This window comes from Lytechinus pictus, chromosome 11 (genome assembly GCF_037042905.1).
Source record: "Lytechinus pictus isolate F3 Inbred chromosome 11, Lp3.0, whole genome shotgun sequence".
NCBI lineage: Eukaryota > Metazoa > Echinodermata > Echinoidea > Temnopleuroida > Toxopneustidae > Lytechinus > Lytechinus pictus.
Window position 1 is genome coordinate 26,799,211 of NC_087255.1, and position 25,686 is coordinate 26,824,896.

At 35.4% G+C, this 25,686-nt stretch overlaps 1 protein-coding gene across 1 annotated transcript; it reads right to left on the bottom strand.

Annotated features, from left to right (window-relative positions):
• Positions 1-604: 604 nt before the first annotated feature.
• Positions 605-25,465, bottom strand: LOC129271093 (solute carrier family 35 member E1-like). The gene is made up of 6 exons (XM_054908450.2): positions 24,968-25,465; positions 17,701-17,771; positions 15,283-15,420; positions 12,006-12,131; positions 10,190-10,435; positions 605-7,580 (listed from the first exon to the last, which is right to left on the bottom strand). The coding sequence occupies exons 1-6, from the start codon at positions 25,293-25,295 to the stop codon at positions 7,461-7,463; spliced, it is 1,029 nt and encodes a 342-aa protein (XP_054764425.1). The 5' UTR covers positions 25,296-25,465; the 3' UTR covers positions 605-7,460.
• Between the last annotated feature and the right edge of the window lie 221 nt (positions 25,466-25,686).

Here is a 25,686-nt window from a genome sequence, read left to right on the forward strand (position 1 = left end):
AAATAGAGAATTGATTAAAGGTTGAGAAAAAGAGAGTGAGTAGAGAAGAGAGGGGGATATTTCATAGCGAATAATATAAACTCACACAACATAAACTCGGGGTCAATTTCTTGTTCATAATCAGTATAATAAACGTAATTCAGGCCGGCATCATGCAGGGTACTTTGATTGGGGGGGGGGGGGGTTGAGCAAGAGGATCCTTCTTTTTTGGAAAATAAATTGCAATGATTATGAAGAGCTACACGACAAAATCCCTTTTGTTTGATACCATTTCTTTCTTTTCTATTCTTTTTCTGCTATTTTCCCCTTTTTCTCACTAATTAAAATATCGTAGAGAGTGACTCTACATATTTTATTCTTCATAGCTTAACTCTAATTTGTTGCTGAACACGGTTGCTGTTAAATTTGGTGTTGTAGAGCTATATTACTGTTATTTTTATCAGACCGGTAATTCTTACTGTTCTACTACATTTCGCGTTTTTTTTTTCTTCAACAATCCATTTAAAAGTCAGAAATAGATAAAAACTTATTCTCTTTCTAGATTAAAAAAATCTCCCAACAAAGGTAAACACTGGCGAATAACATACACAAGACACTACAAATATTTAGACAAGAAATATTATATTTTATTGGCTCCCAATGCGAGGAAGCAATATTTATGTCATAAATTCTTCTCTTTGAAAACAAATCTAAAGAAATAATCAGCTCACGGTACGCAACATGGGTATTATTTGACATCACTAAGTATACATTGTATTGCAACAGTATTCATAGATTATCATGCAATGTTCAGGATGACACGGAAATAGAAATTTGTGTTAAAAAATTCACAATTCACTTGGTAAGACATCGAATAATAGAAATCAATTAACTTTATCACTGATTTATTCGATTAACTAGTCAAGAAAGCCACAAAATTTCCCAATAACTAGTCAAGAAAGCCCCCAAATTTCCCAATAGTAGATGTACGATTAATCAAATTCCATATTACAATTACCTAGTTGGAATTTTACATCATACCCGTCCATCACCTAAGATAAGAATATGAAAGTTGCATTCTGATCATAATTATGGCGTGAAGTTGTACATAAAGTCATGCATAACTTACGAACAAATTTGTGAAACGGTTCCATGACAAAATCTCCGGCGACAATTGCTCCCAAGGAAATCATGCACGTTAAATCAAACATAAAGCCTAACCTCCAAAACTAAATAAACCCTAATCCTTATCTTTACATTATTCTGAACCCAAAACTCAATTACAATCTTAACTATTATCCTATGCCATCTGAATCTGAACGGAGGAAATGTCGCAGGAGCTTATGTCGTGTCACCCATGAAACACTTTGTGGGTCAGTCCAAAGTTCACTGACCTTTCAATGCCTTGCATAAAGATTTAATTACAGAATATAAAATATAAAACATACATTGATGCATGCATATAAGAGTCATTTTTGAGATTGAGGCAAGGTCCTGAATAAATAATTCAAGGATTCAAATAAACATGAAATTAGATTTTTACAAGATCTAAAGGACATTTCAGCTTCACTAGGCCTCAGTGTAAATTACATTGAAAATTCTATCACGCACTAAGATTGCAATAATAAAGAATAAAGGGCAACGAAAAATATACAAACACAATAGTACAACAAAAACTAGTACATTAACCTATATTGCAAGAAGTAAATTCAAGAGAGCTATACTATGTATATGTTGGCTTAGTGGTAGAACAACCCCTCGTGAATGGAAGGATTCGGGTTTGAGCCAAGGCAGAGCCATACTAATGGCTCTTCTTTTTTTTTTTAAATGGGACTTTCTGCCTTACTTAGCCAGGTGTGTGGCATATTGGAATGGAGAAGCTAGGGTATCATAACATAATATGTCATGCTTGAAGTGACTATCCTGGGTAGATAAGAATTGTATTACCATTAATATCATTATTCTTTAACAAATGAGCTGAATAAATGAGAACAACTAAGTGCAAAATACCTCATGTTCAACTGAGAATTATAAAAAATATGACATCGTAACGCACAGAATTGCATGAAAAGAAAATAAACAGATTGGTACAAATCTAATCATAATTTCAAGAAAAGTATGTAAAAACAACTCAAATCATACTACTTGTAATATTTTACAAAAAAAAAAAGAAAACTTGTACTTCATCAAAAGTGGGATGGATCAAGAAAAAAGTACTTCAGCCAGAAAAAAAGTACATACACAGAGGAAACAAAAATTAATTCATCTAGATGAACTATTTACCATTTTATCACTTGTCCAGGCCAAAATAAAACCAAGCAACATTGGACATGCTGATGTGAATATGAAATAAATTACTATTCATTCCAAGAAATAACAAAAATGTAAATTAGATAAACATTCGGCAAAAAATTTCATAAAAAGTGAGGAAGTGGATATCTATATACATGTATAAATAAAGAGTAGAAAGGACTACAAAAATGTATACATGGAAATAAAAATAACACAAATACATAACAAAATAATATGCGTTGATGAAGAACTGAGCATTGAAAATGAAAATAACAAAACCAGCAAATATTATAAAATGAAATAAAGTTAAAGAAAATCAAGACACAAGCAAAATTTAAGATGGGAAAAAACCTGATCATAGAAGATGATACAATACAAAACAATGCAAGTCAGAACCGTGCATAACTCAGGTGGGTCATCAACAAAAGTGACCAGATCATAACATCTGGGCCCATCAACATAAAGATCCAATTGATTGTACAGTAAGTTACAATTAATAGTAAAAATAAAATGTATCATGTTTATTGTACAGGGCCTACATTGTGTATACAGCAACATAACTTACAAATGTATCAGCAAAAAGATTTTTAAAATGAAACTGTCCTGGATGTTATTGTTAAAGACAAATAAACATGTATGCATTAATTCTGTAAGTCACTCATTTCCGAAACAAACCAAACCCTGTATAAATAATACACCTGTCAAGTTTTACTCTGTAAGTTCAGAATGGTATGTGCACCTTCTCAGTAATATTACCTTGACATGGTACACCAAAGTTACCCTAAGCTCATTGCAAGATGATGTTTTTTATGTATACTGATGCACATGTAAGCAACACATGAAACTCGTATACTACCGGTATATCCCCTGATAATTCTTTGTATTAATCAACCCTTTATTGTATTTTTGAAATAGAAGTAATAATAATTTTAATGATGATGATGATAACAGTACTACGCAAAGCAATACTAATAATGATAGAGTTAAAGTAACAATGAAGTGGAATAAATGAGAAGGGTTACAATAATGTAAATAAATATAACTTAATTCCAGGAATGTTCTGCTAGCCATTAATAAATAAAAAAAAGGACATATGTACAAGCTTTTAAAAAAGAATACATCCTGGGATGTGGAAAGTATATCATTTAGTAAGGGGTAATATACCAGTTTATGAATCATGTAAGGTGGTAGCTTTAATGGTGAAGTGCAGCAACAACAAAAAAAGATGCACAAAGCAAGACAAGGTTTAAAAGGTATAATGGAATTAGAGTATAGTCAAGAGTTATGAGATGAAGTGGGAAAGCATTCTCCAAAATTATAAATAACTTTACAATCATAACTACAAAAGGTGTATCTATCTTTCAGAAGAGTTACAAAAGGCAAGTTAGCACAGTATGCATCTAAACACCTGCTTACCACAATAGAAAAGAGAGAAAAAATAATAGTCACATTCAGTAACAAAATATTGTTGAATTTTGCATTCCTGAATTGGATATACAATTTATATTACACTGCTCCAGATTTTCTCTTCCTTTCCATCTAAACATGAATATAAACATCAAAACTTTTACAGGGTAGAGTTTCATAAAACTGTAAACTATACATGATTTTACAAACAACTGATGACCCTTCCTTCTCCTAAATCAGATTTCCTATTTGTTTTCCCCATCAGCTAAAGTTGAAGTCCCGTCTTTTCAGATTGAAATTCGTGTTGTTAATAAGCATTTAATGCAAAGTGTGTTGACTGCCAACATTTGATCAGAATTCTAGAAGGTTCACTGCCATAACGATGAACTTTGGGATATTTCATATAACACAAGAAAGGATCACCAGTCCTGCCTAACTTATGAACAGCTTTATGTATTATGGCCCATGGTGGGTGTTTCATAAGGCTAATAGTAAATTAAGAGCAACTTTGAAAACTGGTGAACCTTTCTTATCCGCTAAATGATCACCAATGAACATTTAATGGTGAATATCACTTAACACAAGAAAGGATCACCAGTCATTCTTAAAGTCACTCATAACTTACGAACAGCTCTATGAAACGGCCCCCAAGGACAATAAGCAAGTATACATTTATACATAACAAGAACTAAATCCTTATTTGTTGGGCACTAGGCAATAAAGGTGCATTATTCGTGAATACCATTTTCTATTTTCACATTATAAAACAGCAGAATGGATAAAAATGCTCTGATCTAGCTCCTAAATAAGAAAAAAAATGGTACATTTACAGTAAATAAAAGAAATTAGAATCACAGATAAACATGAATCTCAAATGTTCTCATTAATAATATTCATTGATAATTTTTGTATAATTGCTCTGATGCAATGGCATAATTGTATAAGAATAAGAAATTGATTATATTCAGAACAAATTCATCACATGATTAGGAATAATAATTGAAGAAAAAAAATCCCACATTTATTGTAGCAAGAACACAACATATTCATGTCCATCATGCATAAAGGTTTGAGAACAAGCAAAAATGTAACTGAAAAAAATGTTCTTCCACTTTTCCTCTTGCCTTTTACAAAATAGGTACTTCAAATGTAACTCCCTAAAGTAAATTCACACATTAGACTTAAAATTAAGAGTTTATACATACAAGAGTTCCCATAGACACAACCAGGACTGTTTCATGAGAAAAAGTTTTCAGTGATTTCCACTGGCATCTGTTATAAGGTACTGAAATCCTTGCATCTGATTGGCTAAGATTCATTTTGTCAGTCAATGTCACTCATAAGACACTTCATGAAATGCTCTCCTGGTCTGAGATGGAACTCTTGGGTTTTTTTCATCAACTAAAACTGATTTATGTTACATGTACATTCATTTAAGATTCGTGAAACATCTCTCTGTGCCCGTTTCCACCTTAAACTGAGCACACAAAAAAATACAAAATATAGCAAGATCAACAAAATGATTATTTATGTACTATAACTACAGATATTCTGCTCAGAAAAAGCAGTTCTCACATATCTTTAAAATCTTGTCTTCTGATGAATTCCGATGTTACTTCCCCTGCAGCACAATTCAGGATCCCGTCTTACAAAGAGTTGCAATTGATCGGATCAATTGCAACTATGGAAAGCCAGCAAGATCAACATCTAACATACATGTTTGTTCAAAATATTTTCTAGAAATGACCTATATTCATACATTTACTGTTTTCTTGACAAATCAGTATGCTTCTCTTTGTTTTCAATGGACATTGAGCAAATTTCCTAAAGAAAAAATTATGACAATGATGGATTTCCATACATTTGAGATTGATGGGATCAATCATAACTCTTTGTAAGACAGGGCCCAGATTTCACCAAGCATATTCACACAAAACTACCTATATTACATTCACTCCACACGATATCACAATACAGCGGCATACCAAAAAATGCCCTTACTGTCTTACTATACTAATTATGAATCTATTGCTCTGACGTATATAAACTATAGAATGATTAACTGGCATGATAATACTGGTCATGTAATAGCAGTCAAAACCTTGTTGCTAAGGTCAGAAATATATACGCTACCAAAATAGAAATATTTACAATAAATAGCACTCTTCATTTTGCTTTACTATTTACAAATTGGTCATCGAAGGGGTACCAACGAGAGTTTTGACGCTCAGAAAATTCTGGTGAAACCATATACATTTGTTTTTCTCTCTTTTACTGCCATCCACTTAAATTTTTATGTGCAATTTTTATCTTTTTATAAGTTTTCTTACATTTTGCAGGTCGGGGGGAGGTGTTATATTTGTCAAAATCCCTCAATCACATCTCAATTCGTGATAATCTCAGATTATTAATATCATTATTGAATGATAAGCACAAACAATACTGTTAATTGCCCAATGTCACTTTAAAACCCGTAACAAATATTTGTGTATTTAAAAGAGCCCTGGAAGTCAGTTGGTTACAAAAGAAGTTTGCTGCCCTCTGGAGCTGAAAATAGGATAAGGATGGTAAGAAACCATCAATAATTCTTGATTAAATATATGCATTATTAATACAGTAAATTACAATGCAATATACATGGTTCTTGATCTGTACAGTAGTACTGAAATTGTAGACCGAAACAGGGTCTGGTCAAAATCAGGTTGGTCACTTCTGAGATTGAAAGGACAAAATTCATTAATTATTCAAGATAGGAATATTACACTATGAATTATTAATTCTGGAAAGAGCCACCTACATGAGCCCCCGCCCCCCCCCCAAATAAATATATATATATGGCGACAAATGGCGTACCATAAAGCCCCAACATTGATTAACTGCTCGCCATGGAAACCTTCAGAAGTTACTAGAATAGTTTGAATTGGCAAATACTTGGGGTTAGAGATATCTACAAAATTAAAAACAAATCATAACATTGTGGATGGACAGATATCTGAAAAGCTTTGGAAATAAAAAAAAATATACATCTCCAACTATTCAGATGGAGAAGCCTGCAACCTTGCATACAATAGCACAGTGAGCCTGGTATATCGACTTCTCTTAGGCAGTGCCCCTCTAACACAAAGGTTTGAAATCAATCACTAAAAGGCAATGGCCAATCAAGATTATTGTTGCATAAGCATTTAATTCACAACATTGACCAGGAACCAATCAAAATTGTTCTCTCATATATGCAATCAATTGCAAACCTTTGTGCTACGGGGCACAGGCACCAGGTACCTTAACAAAAGTCATGTCCTGGGTTTGCTGAATGTGGGATTACACAGATTTGCATTTCCCTTCCCTATCATCCATTTTCTTATCTAGAGAGAAAGTGGAGGACTGGAAAGGGAAAGAAGCCGAGGATTCCCCCTAAAAGCAGGATTTCTCAGCCATTTCTAGATCCTCCCTTGTTTTAGTCTATGGAGAAAGTGGAGGATTGGAAAGTGAAAAAAGAGGTTTCCCACTAAAATCTGATGCGGAAACTGGTTAGGACATTTGTTAAGATCCCTGTCAGAGTTATCACCTGCCTGCCTCACAGCAAGAAATTTTTTTTTTTAAAGGGCTGAAATAAGATAAGATTTTCAACAAGGAGGGTGCAGAGGATAAAGAGAGAAAATCCCAGGCCAGGTTACTGTATGCCAAGCTTCAGGCTAACTCACAAGAGATCAAACATCATAAATCCTGGCTTCGTTCTTGCGTCCCGCTCTCAAGGTAGGGCTAATACCCCTTCTCAGTTGGCGTCATACATCATGGTAGGCGTGACCGTTGGACTTCTCGCGCTCCGTCAGGATACGCCCGTCGACGAGGTCAGAGGTCACCATCGGAAGGACATTCCGTGACCTGGTCTGATCAAACTTGGCCTGAAAGGGAAAGAAAGTTCAGAGGTTTAATATGAAAAAGTTCCATCCATGGAACCATGCATTTACACTTTCTTCATAATTGTCTGCCCAAGTCATATGTGTTTGATTTACAGATAAGACAGTGTTGGTGTAAATCCAGTAATGGCTTTAATAACAGATAATGTTCATTAATGATAATTTGAAACCATAAAATAAGGCACCAAATTGTTTGTTTCGAAAAAAATATGTAAGTACAAGATCATCTGATATTTTACTCATGTGTGTAGTTGTGCCCGGTGTGCAGTTCTAACTTTATGCTTTTTAATCACAAAAATTGAAGGTATTATCTAAAACTGCTTGAAGCCGATTGACAAAATGGTGCAGAAGTATCAAGTCACTGAAACCCTGCTAGTCTGCAGAAAAAAAAAGGTTCAAAGGAAAAGGAGAACTGCTGGGACAAAAATTCTGAGGAACCTGTTTATAAAAATCATCAGATGAAGATGAGGTAAGCAGTCTTTATATAAAGCAGATGGTCTTTATGGACAGATTTGTGCGATACAAGTTTCAACGAGGGAATACAAGTTAGGGGATACTACAATTGTGGTCTTAAGCAGACAGGCAATCCTTCTATGCCGGTAGTTGCTAAAGCAGGTTTGCTTGTATTATGTAGTAGGCTAAAGGCTTGGTCCCACTGCACTTACGGATGCAAAACCTTGACATCCGTTGGAAAGCATTATGTATCCGTTGTGTATTCTTTGCATACGTGTTTCATACACTCCATGTACATTGAGCATCCGTCCACTGTAATTTCTTTGTTTGCCCATTTTGTCCATTGTCTGAAGCGGATGGAGCCACCTCGAAATTTTGCTTGTCCACTGTATCCGTTATGAGTATGTTTTGTGTCTGTCGGCCAGTGGGACCAGACCTTAACCCTTTGCGTGCGGGCCCGCGAAACCGGATACCTCTCCCTGCGGCGGAGCCGTTTTTGTACATTGCTGGTATTTGGATCTGTGGCGGTGTTTTCCTAATCTATTGCTAATTGCGCCAAACTGAAGTGTTTTCAGGAATTTTAGTAAATGTATAAAGATGAAAGATTAGACATTTTTCTTTCTAGAACTAAAGGTCTCGCTTCTCAAATCAACAGAATAGTTAAGAAATTTACGAGGAAAAAGTCGTGATATTTTGTCAAATCTTCGCTTTTTCCCAAGTCAATAGGCACTGTGTACAAAAATGCGTAAGGGCAATCAGCACGACCGGACAAGTCGGGTTCGATCGATACCGCTTTGTTGTCTGCTCAGGTACTTTTTTTCATTGCCTATTGTCACGCTACTCATGAATGGTCTCTTTACCCCCTTGTATACAGATCATTTGCAAAGTGTATAATTACGACGATAATCCGTTTTGGGTGAAATCACAGCATACCAAATACCTTTATTTTCCAGAATGAATAAAAAAGGGTGAATATTCCCTTGCAAGTACGACGATGATGCTGCGCAACGAAAGTCCGAAACTATTTTGTGATTTTTGGCTTCTGGGCTTTAAGACGGTGGCCTCAATGTTTCACTAAAAATCGCCTTTGGTTTCTTCTTTTCATGAATTATAGTTTGTAATAAAAAAAAAAAATTGTTCCTGAAGATTGCATACCAGTCTTCGATTTGTTTTCCTGTTGCAATTTCAAAGAGCGAAGGGGGTAAATGTGACTCAAATAGTGATAAACACTAATCTTCCTTTTGTTCGGGGCGTTGACCATCTGTATCCTGCTCTTTTCGGAAGGAATTTGTTTGAGTGGCCGCCCAAACATTCTTTTGTTCGGGTAGTGCCGATATCACGAACTACATGGACGTTTCCCTTTTGAAAAGAGCAGAAGATGAATGGTGTGCTTAACTGCTTTCTTTTCTCTTTTTTTCAGAATAGTAGACAAAAATAATAAGGGGGATAATGGGGAGGGAAAAAGTTCAAAAGTACACCGAGATCAGCTCAAAGTACTAAGACATTACAAGCTTTTTGTTTTTCTGAAACCAAGGAGATATCATTCTATCTAGAGTGATATCTTCTTGATTAAACAAATAAGACGAAAATGGTGAATAAACGCGTAGCTTATTACGTGACGATCTTGCAGAAAAGGTAGCGTATATAATTATATCAGAACAACGATATGGATCAAATCACGTGATCAGAACAAATCACGTGATCAGGCCTTGTGCGCGCGCGTACGTGCTCGTCACAAAATTTATCCTCCCCGTCAGACTCCAACGAAAAAATCGGGTAAAGTTGAAACGATTTCTTATTTTCTGGATTTTTCCCCACGTAGCTGTATATTTTTTTCAATCTGTTATCGAAATAGGTTTATAAAGGAAATAGTGGCAGAGGTTTTAGTACATAACAATTACGAAAAAGCTGAAAAACTTCATTGAATTAAACCAAACATATCTCGGCTTTTGTAGAAGCCCGTCGTAGCTAAGTGAACGACTCGCTGGGCTTCTGTGGAAGCCCGTCGCACGCAAAGGGTTAACCTATATGACCTGCACAGATTTGTATCCATTGTCGATGGAAACTAGGTGGTCCCTATACAACACTTTTATGCCAATTAAATGATAGAGATGAGTACATATTGTTGACAGGTTACTTACTAGATTATAACACGTGACCCCAAGCAAGGCCGTTGTCATGCCGATTACGTTGAGGGGCGTGACTGGATTCCGAAGCATGATGAGGGACATGAGGACCACGAAGATCCTCTTGGAAGCGTTTGCGATGGAGTAGCTGAGGGGTGTCACCAAGTTGAGGACACTGAATGCGAAGATGTTCTGGGAGAAGTTTAGAAGACCACTGAAGAACAGTAAAGAGAGGGTGTAGGACCAACTGATGGTTGTAAGCTGTGAAAATCAAACCACAAGAACAGAGAATTGTTTCATGAATAAAAACAAGTCAAATCAAATTATCCACAAAAAAGGCTATGCCATAAAATCAATTAACAATTCTGCATGATCAACTCCTATATTTTCCAATCTTACTTCGCTTCGAGATTTTTGGTAATTGGAGACCATTACAACTTTTCATATGAACCAGAGAGAAATCATTTCAGAAAGCTTCCATATGTTGGAGGTTGGATGTAATGTCCATATTTTACAGGATTGGCCAGAAGCAGGAGATAATTTGGCTGGATTTGCAGAATGGTGGAGTGCAAGTAAATGAAAGGTGATTGAGTGGGATTCCTGATAGAAGCCATAGCAAAAATATGACTCTAAGCTATTGGAGACTGAACTTGAACCTTTAATGGGTCCGCCATCACTGATCACGATGGCTGTCTCCAGAGTTCATTAATCAATTTATTTGTTATTAAAAAGTGAAATTTGTGCTAACATCGTTTTGGGGGATTCATTATGTATTATGACTATATTGTTTATAGTATGGATTATATTTGTATATTCTATATGTAGACACATTTCATATTATGTATTGTATTACTTGATACATTTGTAGTTGACGCATTAAAGTTTCGCTTATTTTTCACAAAACAGTGATACGCACAACTCAGTGACATGGAAATGAGTCAGTCGATGATGTCCATCACTCACTATTTCTTTTGTTTTTTATTGTTTGAATTATACAATATTTCATTTTTTACAGATTTGACAATAAGGACCAACTTGTCTGAACCATATAGGATCAAACAATGCTAATTCCACATGTTCAGGGAGAAATTAATTATTATAATTTCATTTGACAATGAGGAGAAAATTAGAATATTTCATATTTCATATAATGAAATACAAAAGAAATAGTGAGTGGATGACGTCATCATTCTCCTCACTTGCATACCAACCAGGATGTGCAGATAACTGTTTTGCGAAATTAAGCGAAACTTTAAAATGTCATAACTTTCCTATTTTACATTCGATTTTGATGAAATTTTCTGTGTTTTGCTTGTTGGAGTTTTCTCTTTTTATTCAAATCAACTTTTTGTTGGGGTGGACTTGTCCTTTATAAAGTCGTTTGAGACTGAACCTGTATGTAAGCAAGCTTTTATGGAAAATGAATGACGTAGCATGATCGGCCAGTCTCCAGCGTATTACGACCAGTGACAACAGAAAGATCACACAAAGATTAGGATGGGGCAAGCCATCGGGTGATAACATTGGTTCGACCATCCTAAACTTTGTCTGATCAGGGCTCCGTAACACAAAGGTTTGCGATAGATTGCAAATATGAAAGAACCGCACTGATTGGTCCCTGGTCAGTATTTTAAACCAAATGTACGTGTATCATTGATATTGATTGGTCAGTTCATTTAGCGATTGATCGCTATTCTTTGTGTTACGGATCCCAGAACATTCCGGTGCCACTGGTTAAGATACCTAGACATGCCACTTCCATTGCTCAGCTATATTACTTTTTTATTGGGAGATACACTGTAAATCCTCAGCAAAAATCAGGTTGACTCACCACTTTCCTATCGACAATGATTCTTCGGAAGTCTAGGAAACACCATATAGGAAGAAGCATAAGGGCACCTAGCTGTCCCAGCATAAGGAGCAGCCGTAGATGATGGATCTGTAGATCTCTTAGAGCCTAGGACAAAAAGAGAAAGGAATTAGGGGAGTGTGACACAGAGAGACCTTGGTGCAATTTATTAAAATTGCATTTACATGTACCTTTCCAGTTGCATGCAGTATAATTGCATTGGTCTAGTCATGCTCAGAGAACCTACATGTAGTCTCTTTGATTAATATTAATATGCAGTAGTGCATGTTGAGTTTTGTACATTAGCACTTTAGCATGACTTATAAAAGTCACACTTAATTCTTTGTGGAGCACCCAAAGATTGCGTAATCTGGTGTACACGTCTTTGGATTGTGTTTGAGTAGTTGATTGCTATTACACTGATTATTCAATTGTCAATTCAATAGCACACCAGAGTATAAGTTGCCATGGTGAATCATTTTGTCCCCTGATATAGAATTATTAAGACTGGACAGTAAATTTGTATTCACCAAATGCTTTGAAATGATGAAATCTACACTGACTGAGAATCACAAAATCAGATAAATGCGTGTGGGCCTGTGTTTTATTAGTGCTCGTTTTGCCATTTCTCTGCAATTGCCCTAATCTTCCAGAATTATTGACAATTTAACATTTTTCTTCATGATACACACAAATCCTTTTGTGGTGCTTTTGTTGGATTCCTTTCCTTTTAAGTTTAATTCAATATATAAAAATGAGAAAAGCAGTTCAACTACTTCCTACTGCACTTTTTAACAAGATCCAATTGCAGAAACACATGTAAACAGTGGCGTACAGATGGGAGGGTTTGGGGGTGCTTAACCCCCCCCCCCTCGAAACAAAATTCATGACCAAGAAAAACAAGAGTGTCACTAAGGCGAGCATATAATACGCCTACCTCTAACATGGAAAATGGAGTTATTGGTCAAGCAAGAAAAGTGGAAGGTGGTGACTTCACCTTTGACCTTCTGACCTCAAAATCAATAGAATTCCTGGGATCTATGCTAGTATCATACACACCAAATTATATGAGCCTAGGTAGAGTTAAACTGAATTTATCGCGTTTACAAGAACTGCAGAAGGGTAAGATGAAAACATGTCACTGTGACCTTGAACTTTGACCTCAGAATCCATAGGCTACCTGGGATCTATGCGAGTATCATACACACCAAATTATAATAGCCTAGGTTAAGTTAAAGGAGAATGAAACCCTTGAAACCAGCTGAATCCATATCAAAGAGAAAAATCAAAGAAACATATTGTTGAAAGTTTGAGGAAGATTGATTGAATAATAAGAAAGTTATGAGCATTCGAATATTGAGATCACTAGTGCCATGTAGATCCTCCCAACGGCAATGCGACCAAGATCTGTGATATCACACACGTACAACTCCCTCGTTACTTTAGTACTTATTTCACTTATATTCTCACTTTTATAGAGTCTATCACAAGGTGAGGTGTTCTCTTTATGAGATGACAAGTACAGAGGTTCGTACAACATTATATCATTGATGAATCGTTTGTCATATGATTATAATGAGCAAAAAGAGATGTTTTGGGGTATATTTTCAGTGTCCAAATGGGAGAGTTGTACGTGTGTGACATCACAGATCTTGGTCGCATTGCCAATGGGAGGATCTCCATAGCATTAGTGATCTCGACATTCAAATGCTCATAACTCTTTTATTGCTAGTCCTAATTTACTCAAAGTTTTGTTGATCTTATTCTTTGATTTTTCTGCTTTCACAAAAGCTAACTTGCTCCAAGAGTTTCATTCTCCTTTAAACTGAAGTTATCGCGTTTACAAGGAAAAGTAAACGGACGGACAAACAGACGGACACCAAGTATGATACCATAATACGTCCCGTAGGACGGCGTATAAAATAGAGAAAAGGAAAGAGAGAAGGGGGAGAGATGATATTATCTTCTGGAAATATGTTAAAAACTATCACAAAAATTGAATTTGGGGGATAAAAATAGGATTAGGGGGATAAAAATGTTGAAATTTTTGCTTGCTCTGAACTTTTTATAAATTTTGCTCGATACGCCATATCTGGCTATCTGGCCCTTCAAAATTGTTGACTCATTACGCAACTGCATGAAAGTATAATATCTAATACAGTACATCATTTGAATGTTATTGGTATATCACAAGTTGATTGATTGATTTAAAATTACTTTTAAAAGGCAATAAAAAAATTATTCAAATTAGAAGCAACATATCGGAAATAAGAAAACATGTAGGAGTGTGTTACAGATGTTGATAAAAAATTGATTTTCTGACACACTACATGTATCTGATTTCTCTCTGCATTTACAATATGAGAGGAAAATTGACTTTACTACCATTAGTAACAGCTGTTGCACATGAAAAGGAATAAAACAAAATACAAGCTGTGTGTATATACATGTGCAGCAGCTATTTCTCAATAGAAACAGCTGCTATGATTAAAGCGCATTACAAGGATATATATTTACCTGACTTGTTTAGTTACAAAGTTGGCCAATCGAACACATGGCCATACGCATATTTTTTTGCTGGGGGTGCAGGTAGCATTTAAACTCTTTTTAAAAACTTAAAAGCGAGGGAGCGAAGCGACCAAGCTTGTCATCGGGGTGCTTTTGCATTTTGTAATGTGAAATTGAAAGATTTCATGCACACCTTTGGTGAATTTTGTGAAAATTTACAGTATAAGATGGTAAGTTTTCAAAATTTCATGGGGGGGGGGGAGGGGGATCTGCCCTACCCCTGCTGCATAAGGCCATTTTTTTTTACAGCATAAATTTTCTTAATAGATAAAAATATCCACTTTGTCCTATATGAAAATGGCATTGAGGTCAGTCAACAGGGCATCATTCACAGGCCATGACCATGGATTAGTTTAAGCTACAGTGTATGCATTAGATTTATTTCTTAATATTATGATACCTACATGTATTTAATACTAGTATAAACATACATGTACTGAATGCTGCAATAGATCTGTGGAAAAGTCCCCAATATCAAGCTACTCCCTGTATGAGGACTTGGGGTAAATTCTCAAATGATACTGATCTTCATTTGCCACTCTCAACCTAGGTGGATTATTATTTATTTTTATGTCTACAAGTAATTTGTATGATTCTAGTATTGTTTGCTTTTATAACAGAACATTCCTAAAAGGTATATAGGTGGTAAAACATCTACTTGTTGGCTTCAATTTATTTACATGGAACTTACCTTTTTGGAATATACATTTTGAAGGGCAAAGGTGATGGTGGATATCAGAGCTGCTATGAGACCGAGGGCATCAAACGAAAGTTCTGTCAGGGTTGCGATCATCACACCACAGATGATAGGAAATAATGATAAATATACCTGTAGAATAGCAGAATTATACCATGGATTTAAGGTCAATATAAAAAACTATTCAATATGTAACTTCAATTGGAATGAATGCGCCTTTCAGAGAAAAGACCGTTTAAGTATATGTAGTCCATTATGTAGCAACTTCATACACGTGTACATGTAGTAATGGACCATAGTTAAGATATTGAACAAAATTTAGTAAAGATTTTGTCAACAATTAACAGATGATAAGTACTGACCTGTTAAATAGTAACAACAAAATACAGTAAGCAATATTCAAGGTCAACATGGAATAAATCTAACTTGACGTCCTGAGTGCATCAATATAGTGACGAAATGTGAGTGTGAAATTGTGTCAATAAAAATGTCAATGACTATCCTTTTAAAGGGGAATCCAACCCGAATAAAAAGACATGTTTAGAGAAAAAGGAAAAATTTGACTGTACATGTAGTAGATAGGTGAAAGACAAAACTTTATCAGACAATATCCATCTCATGGGCTTGGGAGATTTTTTGTATCAGGTCCAGTTGCATACTGTCTTTTACCCATTTACGCAGTGACATAGAAATGTGCCCTTTGGGAAACTGTTCTTGTCCTTTAAAATATTAAAATTCAATTAGCTCCTTTATGAGATTTAAGATTAGGCACATGTTAATTGAATTCACACAAATTTGCTGTATCAGTAGGCCTCCCAATTATTTTTCTAAAGACTGCACATTACATGCAATGTACATAGAAGTAAATCAATTTACGGTATATGAACTTCCATGAAAATTTCAATTATGAAGTGGACCAAAAAAGCATTGTTACACCAGGGTATGTCAATATGCACACATAATACATGAAGGCTTGCAAGACGTGACATTGACTGGGAGATTTCCATTAGAATCAAATAATAGTGCAACCGCACCATGAAACTACATGTACCACTTTTACATTTACTGATTTACGAATTCCAAAGGGCAAGTCCATCCCCAAGAAAAGGTTGTTTTGAATAAAATGTAAAAAATGAAGCAAGCTTAATGCTGAAAATTTCATCAAAATCAGATGTCAAATAACAAAGATATAATATTGTTATGTGTTGCTTAATCTCTACAGCTGTACATCCTGGTTGGTTGCATGTGTTGTGCATATTTACTCATTTGGAGAAAATACACAACATTTTTATAAAAATGACATAATTTACATTTGATTTTGGTGAAATTTGTCAGTGTTATGCTTGCTTGATTTGTCTATTAGTATTTTCATTCAACATTTTGTAGGGATGGACTTGACCTTTATAGACTTAAGTCAAATGTTTTGAGTACCGGTACTGATTCTCATTTGTAAGATGTACATTACTAATGAATGTCTTTAAAATACATGTTTTTTTATTTCACCATTCTTTTCTTGTCAGCTTCTCATGGAAGTCGGTACATGTAAATACTAAATAGTTTTCACACATGAAGTAATCAGTTCTCAGCAAACACTACTATTTATTATTTCTCAAGGCCAATGGATCATTGACTACTAGTATTTGTAGAGCATTTCCACCCACTTTTGAAAAGTCAAGTGAACTGAAGTGTGGTAAATATCATAAGAATACCCACATAGTGTAGAAATACAGGCTCAGTTTCACCAATTCATCAAAAATGCAATGACTGGTAAGTTCAAAATCTTGTTGCTTGTTTGTTTTGTTTTTTTACATGTCTTGTCTATCATTCATTGTGACTTTACTAACAAAAACAAGATCTGATTTTTTCACCAATTAGCATTGTTATAATAGGTAGCAGTCATGTTTTTTCATATCTTATCACCATTCAACTTTATAATACCCACTTCATCTTGATTTTTGCAGTAACATCTAAACTACATGTATTAAAATTGAATCTAAACTTTTTCTACTTTCTTGAGAATATACTGAAAAATTTGTCTTTTTATCATTGGGGGACATATAACAGGCAGTTCACAATGAGACATACCCCCTCCAAACTTCCAAAGTCATATTTCTGATGTACAGTATATGTAATTACTGATGGACTTTTTTGTAATTTTGGTAGAGTTCTCCATTATATGCTTACCTTTCTGGGTTTTTTTTTTGGAACACCCACTCTTTGCATTCATGTAATTCATTTCATATACAGTTCAAGCATCAATCTGTTAAAGTCTGAATTTAAACATAAGAATATAAATTTGATCATAAGATTGCTACCCATACTTCAAATTCAGATTCATACAGAAGAGAAAATATTCTGGAGAACATGAATTAACATCTACATGTTGGGAACTAAAAGATATGAATATCTTACCTTTGTTGTTTGTTTTTCTCCTAGGACCAGCCTTGATAATATAACTGTAAATATTGGCATAGTGGCTTTAACTGAAAAGATAACAAATATATAAAATAAAGATATTTGTGAGCAAATTACACAATTTTAATACTATTCATATGGAAGTAAAGATAAACACAGGAAGAAAAAAAAATAGCAACACTTTCAAGAGATCTGAAATTTAATTTCCTAAGCCTCCAATCGTACATAGTACACAAATATAAATAATAATGATGTTCAGATGCATAATTTATGGGGAGTGGATTTCATCTTTACTACACATCACGGACACAGCAAAATGTTGGGCCAATAAGGTTACAGGTCAGATACTATAATTTGGAGACTGAATGATTTTGATATATTCCAATGGGCTACATGCAGTCAGCAGACTCAGCCTCCAATAGATTAATGAAAGTATCACTGGCGTAAATCCGTGTTGATGGGTGGGGGGGGATGACTGAAATATTTTGGCATTTTTTTGCAATCATGTTTTCAGATATGCAAGGAATTGTCATTGATATGTCCACAGTGGCGTACCGTACGTAGGTCACGGCATTGGGGGAGGGGGGCACCAGCAAAATTTTTGAATCACTGAGTGAGTGCGCTAGTGAGCGCGCGAAGCGCGCTCAGTTGCCAGTTATACTGACCTATAGAGACATTTTAAGGACAATGTCATTAAACGGATATGTATCTCACTAATCAAATAATGCGAGCGCGAAGCGCGAGCTGAAATTTTGTTATATTCACACCTAAAAAGGGACATTATAATCAAATTTGTGTAATCATGATAGGTACCTGTTTCGCTAAACAATGCGAGCGCGAAGCGCGAGCTGAAAACTTAGATAATTCAGACCTGAAGTGGGGCATTCTAAGGTTTCTTTGTAGGAATTAACTATATAGGACATACGTATTTCATTAACCAAATGATGCGAGCGCGAAGCGCGAGCTGAAAATTTTTGATATTCAGATTAGAAGAAGGGACATTTTAAGGACTGATTTTAGGAATTCATGAAGAGCAGACATATCTCACCAATCCACTAATGCGAACGTAATCACGGACAGGAAATGTTTCATATATATACGAAGACCCTAACATGAGGCAATCACTTTTTGAGTCATGAAAAAGAAACATATGTAACTACGTAAAACAACGATAACTCAAGTGCTAGGAAATATAATTCGTTTATATTGACTTGAAAACGGGATGTTTTAGTACAACAGGATTACCGGTATATATCTCGTTAAACAGACAATGCGAGCACCAGGAACAATGAAGACGTAGGCCCTGGGCAAATTATGTTTCATGAAGTTATGATAAAAATCTTTCTTATGTATAATGTAACATAACATAATTATAATATAATATAACATTATAATGAATAATATTTTCTTCTTTCCCACTTCGCTTCTCTTCCTTTCTCCCTCTTTTCTCCTTTTCCCACTTTCCCCGTTTTTTGGTGTCAGCCGATGGGGGGGGGGGGATGTGCCCCCCATGCCCCCCGTAGTTACGCCACTGTATGTCCATATGGCAAATACCCTCCAATATTATTATCTTTTTTACCCCATGATGGTTAATGGTTTTATTAGAGATTACATTAAAAATGTTTTGACATTCCATCTTAATCCCTTCCCAAAGACCCCAACATTGATGAATTGGAAGAAACGGGGGTTTCTCTTCAATGATATAATAAGGACATAAGTATTTCGTTTGGAAATGGTGAACTGGCTCTCAAGTTTATTTGCATTTTATGATTCAATAATATTGTTTTATTTGTTAAGCGGTATTTTAGGAAGAATTTTCACCAATAAAACAATTATCTCTTGTGATATTTTTTTTCATTTCTTTCGTAAAAACTGGGGGGGATGTTTGTACAGGCCATCCCCCCCTCCTCGAAAAGTGGGGGGGATATATCCCCCCGATCCCCCCCGGGATTTACGCCAGTGGAAAGTATAGTTAGCATAGAATACAAATACAGATTGAGTTGAATAAATAGGCACCTGCAACTGGGAGACACTTGATATTTATTGCATTTACAATGTAGATATGTAAACATTAACACAGTATATTTGTGACAACAAATTAGGTCCATTGAACAATAATACTTGAAATATACATCATCTGTGTATTGGTATTTCATATCATGGCTCCTTGAGTGTAATTCTATAATTTTCTGATAAAAACGTTCAGTAGTCCCACACTGTACTATTTTTTTATAAGCCCACATTTAATTCCAAGTTTTGTTAGACCTTTAAAAAGTGAGTACTCTCTTGTTTTCAACTGGTCAATAGTGTAGGATAGTAATTCAGGCATTTTCTTATTTTTGTTGATTTCCTTTAACTTGTATTTTCTTCTCCTGCTATTTTACACTTCTGTTCAGTCGAGAATTGAGTTCATTTGCATAATTTCTTTTCAGCACTGCCCTTGCAGTCTGAACTTAAAGTAGGTTACTAGTATATGAGTTTAATGATTTTTCAATTGCCATCCATTTTCTCCACATTGAATACCTTTCCTCTCTTTTTCTTTTGTCATCTTCATTCCTTCTCTATTTAGGTGTTCCACTCATTCCATCCCTCGCTTGACTCCTTTGTTTCTATTTCCATTATTACATACATGTAATAACCCAGAGTCCCAGACGCCTTTATCATCAACACCTCCTTATTCCTCATAGGTTTATCTTATGAATTGGGTTCTGAAATTTTAGTTCGATCCTTCCTTTCTCTTTAGTTTGATTGGTTGTTATTCCTAATTTAAGATTTATGAAAATTGCAATTTGACGATATAATTGTTTTAATTCCAATGCCAATCTAGAATGCATAACTGACAAATCATGGACTTACGAACTATATTTCCATGGATAAATGATTTAGCTTCACTTACGCAGATTTGAGTATTAGTGCAACGTACTGTATTGGATATTAGAGTATGGTCATTTTCTCAGTATAGGGTTTTTTTTTTCTTTCTTTTTCCGGTCAATACTGTATTCCATGAGTGATTATTAGCATTTTCAGGACAGGTCCAAAATAAACTGCAAAAAGTATATTCTATAGAAGATACTGTACCTCTCAGGGTTAAGCTAAAAATATGAGAGTTCTGTTTTTGCAAGAAAGTGATGTTTATTATCACCACCATAAGCTATTGAGCAGTTAATGCAGTTTCATATAGCCCCGTGTATGAAGCTCTTCAGAAATAGCCATTATTGTACTGGTACTGGAAATTACTCTGGTATCTCTATGGCAGACATTATGTTATTATGTAACAACAAGCACCGTATTCTGCATTTACCCTGCTCCCTTCCCCAAAACAATGAGACAAACTCTTAAGAAAAAAAAGGAGATCACTTGAAAAGTTAGAATCCTTGTAAAAATACAAATTCGGTTTCAGATCCTATAAAACTCTGCAATAAAGTACATTATCAGACTTTTGATTGCAGACATACCCAGCATTCTGTGAAATTGCTGACAGAGTGAAGACACTTAATTCACTCTCAGTTCAGTTTGACTGATTAAAAAGTACAATGCATCCTATTAGTGACCTGTTAACTGTTAAAGGAGAATGAAACTCTTGGAGCAAGTTAGCTATTGTGAAAGCAGAGAAATCAAAGAATAAGATCAACAAAAGTTTGAGTAAAATAGGACTAGCAATAGAAGAGTTATGAGCATTTGAATGTCGAGATGACTAATGCTATGGAGATCCTCCCATTGGCAATGCGACCAAGATCTATGATGTCACTGATGAACAACTCTCCCCTTTTGGACACTGAAAATATACCCCAAAACATATCTTTTTGCTCATTCTAATCATATGACAAACGATTCATCAATGATATAATGTTGTGAAACCTCTGTACTTGTCCTCTCATAAAGAGAACACCTCACCTTGTGATACTCTGTAAAAGTGAGAATATAAGTGAAATAAGTACTAAAGTAATGAGGGAGTTGTACGTGTGTGACATCACAGATCTTGGTCGCATTGCCAATGGGAGGAGCTACATGGCATTAGTGATCTCAATATTCAAATGCTCATAACTTTCTTATTATTCATTCAATCTTCCTCAAACTTTCAACAATATGTTTCTTTGATTTTTCTCTTTGATATGGATTCAGCTGGTTTCAAGGGTTTCATTCTCCTTTAAGGATCTTGTAGGCATGAATGGGTCACAATGCTATCTAATTAATCCACTTCAAACGATGTCTCATTCAATGTATAAATATTTCCTGCTCAGCTTCGAGTTCATGTTTTATTGTGAGACGAACAACCTGATGAAGCTTAATGTCCCTACTGGGTTGACAGAACTATGCATTGGAATAAAAAAGAAAGCTGTTCAGGACAGTATGTATGAAGGTGATGAAGGCTACATGTAGTGTGTGTGCAAATCTTAAAGGGGAATCCAACCCAAATGAAAACTTGTTTTTATAAGGAAAAGCAAAATCAGACAAGTTGATAAGAGAAAGTTTGAAAAATATTGGACAAACAACAAGAAAGTTATGAATTTTTAAAAGTTGTAAATATTGGTAATCACTATAACCATGGAGACTTCAAATTGGCCGCATATGGGATGTCATAGTGATGTAAGGCAAGGACTACTCTTCCATGTAATCCAATACATATTATGGCTAAAATGTCATTTTTCCCAAAAGTTTTATTTCAAATTATATTTCTCTTTCATGAGGACATAAGACAATATACTACCTGGGTTATATTTAGATTACTGCCCCAGGGGAATTGGTACTAAGGAGAAAACCACAAACCCCTGATAATAAAGTACATGGCCTATGGGAAAGTTGTCCTTGCCCTTGTCATAATTTACTTACCCAGTTGCCAATTTGAAATCTACATAGTATTAGTGATCTCAATTTTAAAGCAGCTATAACTTTCTTATTGCTTGTCCGATTTCTTTCAAACTTTCACCATTCTGTTTAATTTATTTTTCTCCTTCCCAACACAACATTTTATGGCCAAGGCTGGATTCCCCTTTAATAAGATACATCACTGATCTTGAGACTCCCAATGCAGACAGTGGTTTAATAGAGCCAAGTAAAAAAATACCTTGCCCTTGTGATGGCTTACATATATGTGAGGACTGAGGGCCGATTCAGAAGAGTGAAAAAAATTATGAGAATCCTACTGTAACCCGGCAAGTATTCAATTGTTTGTGGGTTCTGTTTTGTTTCTTATAGCCTAGGTTAGGGAGAGTAGCCTACATGTACATGTATGTCTACAATGTACATGTATGTAGGGAGTTCGGTGACTTTCTTGAAATCTTGAATGAATCCCAACAAATTTGGAACCATTTGAAAGCTTGTGAAATAAGAAAAACGATAATGCTTAAATCAACTCATGATGTCAAATATTGACAGAGATATTCCTGTTTAAGTTAAAGGGGAGAATGTGCAGATTTTGTTCTACAGCAAAAGTAGACCTGCATAACCTACACAAAATGCAAAGACTGGGACTGTGCAATCCTTCTTTTTAAAGTTCAATGCGCTGCTATGCGGGGCAAGGTACAGTATGCCCTTGAATTATACATAATTCTACTCATAAAACTTCAAAGTTTCTCATGGTATAGGTTCCCATAGGGTTTTTCCTCCTCCTTTATCGCTTTTTGTAATATTTACACTTGTTTTACATGGGTGCACAGTTGCAGACACAAATTCTAAAAGTGGCATTTCACTGAACTCTCTACTTATAGGGGTTCATTTGTTGAGAACAATTTCATAAGTCTATAAGATGTCATGTCACTTATAAAGTTCATTCAGTTTTAATGGAACAATAGGATTCATTCTAATGAATTTACAAGCCTGATTCCTCCCCTCCCCTCCTAAATGGATAAATAAATCAAGCCATCGACAAATAAAAACAAATAAATCAATGTATGATAGAAAAAAAAATATTGTAAACTCTACATTTATTTGTTTCTATTTGTTGATGGCTTAATTTATTATTATTATGATTTCTTTTTTTTGGGGGGGGAATCAGGCTTGTAAATTCATTAGACTGAATCCTATTGTTCCATTGATATAATATTGAATGCTCTATCTCAATTAGATCTACTATTAAAGTAGATCTATGATTATACCTGATGACTTTATCAATTCAATGGGTGATTTCAAGTCCGGTGTTGGCCTTGGTGTTGAAATTTGAATTGCTTCCCCGAGCTCCAAAACTTATTCAGATTTTGTAAAACTGATCCAGATCACATTATTGACATCTCAACAACTAGTGAGTGACTTTTCGGGACGATCTTCATTTTATGTTTGGTGTAAAAATTGACCTACATGTAACACCAACACCAAAAGGTCAACACTGAACTTGAAATCACCCAATGTCTTACGCTTTAGAGGTCCTATATCCAGACAGTCAAAGCATATATAAACAAAATAAAAAAAAACAATGTTTTTCTCAACATAGGTGCATCAATTTGATAAAAATTCAAATAACAGAAATTTGGCCATCCTCGTCCCGGTCTCACATCTTTTGCAAGGAAATAATTAATATTGCTCGAATTTAATGAGATTTTCGGCACACACACTCTTGCAGTAGAGGCGCACGGCCAATATTGGAGACTGTCTCCAATGTGGGAGATTATCTCCAATATCAGAGACTTTTGTAAAGAATTTGGGTATCCAATTTCAGAGTCTCCAGTTTTGGAGTCCAATTTCCTTTGTTTACATTTGCTGCAAAAGGATTACCTTGGCGGCAAATAAAAATGTGATAAGCAGATTCCTCATGAAAAATTACCCCTTTTCACCGTCTGTACTTTACATATTCACCGTCTACTTTTGTTTTGATAAGGATTTTTGTTGTCAATCACACACAAAACAAATGGGCTTCTGACCTCAGTGAGACAAAATTTTGGGTGGAAAAAATCATGCTTTTATTGGTGTTGTTTCTTTTGTCCTTTTGCAAAGCAACTCTCCAATGTGGGAGATTGTCTCCCCTATTAATATTATTAGAGAGAGTCTCCCATATTGGCCGTGCGCCTCTACTGTCTTAAAATATAATAAGTCACATTATCAACTGAAAATTTCCTTGGGTTTTTAAAAAGAAATCCATGTTCAATCTTAATATTCTTAAAATCTTAAGTTCAATTTTTTTTAGGATAGACATAACCACAGACCAGCCGCCCCCCCTCCCCTTAAGTTAAGTTCATACATTTCATAATTATTATTTTAATATTACCGAACTTTAATCTTGACTTTACTGCAATTGAAAAAATTATGGGTTAACAAATGAAAATGCAATTACCGGTGTGTGCAAAAGATACTGATACTTTAAGAATACTAAATTCCGCTGAGACTGATGAAAAGAATTTTCCAAATGCAAGAGGTAAAATCAAAATGTAGAAATGTTTTCTGTCAATGACTTCCGGAGCAGGCACATTCCAGAGTCTCAAAACTGGTTCCAAAAGTATTGCAACTGCCAACATATGAGTCATGGAAACCGTCGTTGGGTAGGGAAATTCCTTGAATAAATGTTTATTGATGACATTTTGTCCCAAACTGCTGAAATACCACATGATACAAAGAAACAAAAGCCGACTGGCTTCACGGTAAGTGTCCTTCCCAGACGACATCTTCACCGGTAACTGGCAGTAGGCAGCTGCAGCCACGGCCAAGTTACGCAACGGTAAAGAGTTGTTCGCCCTGAGTTCCGGCGCAGACGTTTGTATGGCTACGTGAGCATTTTTTCACGGACCGCTGTAGATGCCGGTATACGGTTAGTCCAGATTGGACCTTGTTGTTTGGAAGTGCCTTTTCCCAAAGCTAACATAGAGGGCACATGTCTCCCTATCTCTAATCAGCGCCAATCCACTCATCTTCCCTCCCCAACAAGGTCCAGTACAAAACTTTGCTGTACCAGAAAAGCTAGGCATCAATCAAACAAGTTACACGGTAGGGGGTCAGGTGCCCTAGTCTCACACACCAAACAAGACACATTTTTACCCAAAACAACTTCACCTCAAA

What these genes read in the sequence shown, in the direction of transcription:
- LOC129271093 (XM_054908450.2), bottom strand. Translation starts at nt 25,295, where the DNA reads ATGTCGTCTGGGAAGGACACTTACCGTGAAGCCAGTCGGCTTTTGTTT. An exon ending in GAGAAAAACAAACAACAAAG is followed by an intron (nt 15,421 to 17,700) that starts GTAAGATATTCA and finishes GCTATTCTACAG; the next exon opens with GTATATTTATCATTATTTCC. An exon ending in TCATTGTCGATAGGAAAGTG is followed by an intron (nt 10,436 to 12,005) that starts GTGAGTCAACCT and finishes TGATTTTCACAG; the next exon opens with CTTACAACCATCAGTTGGTC.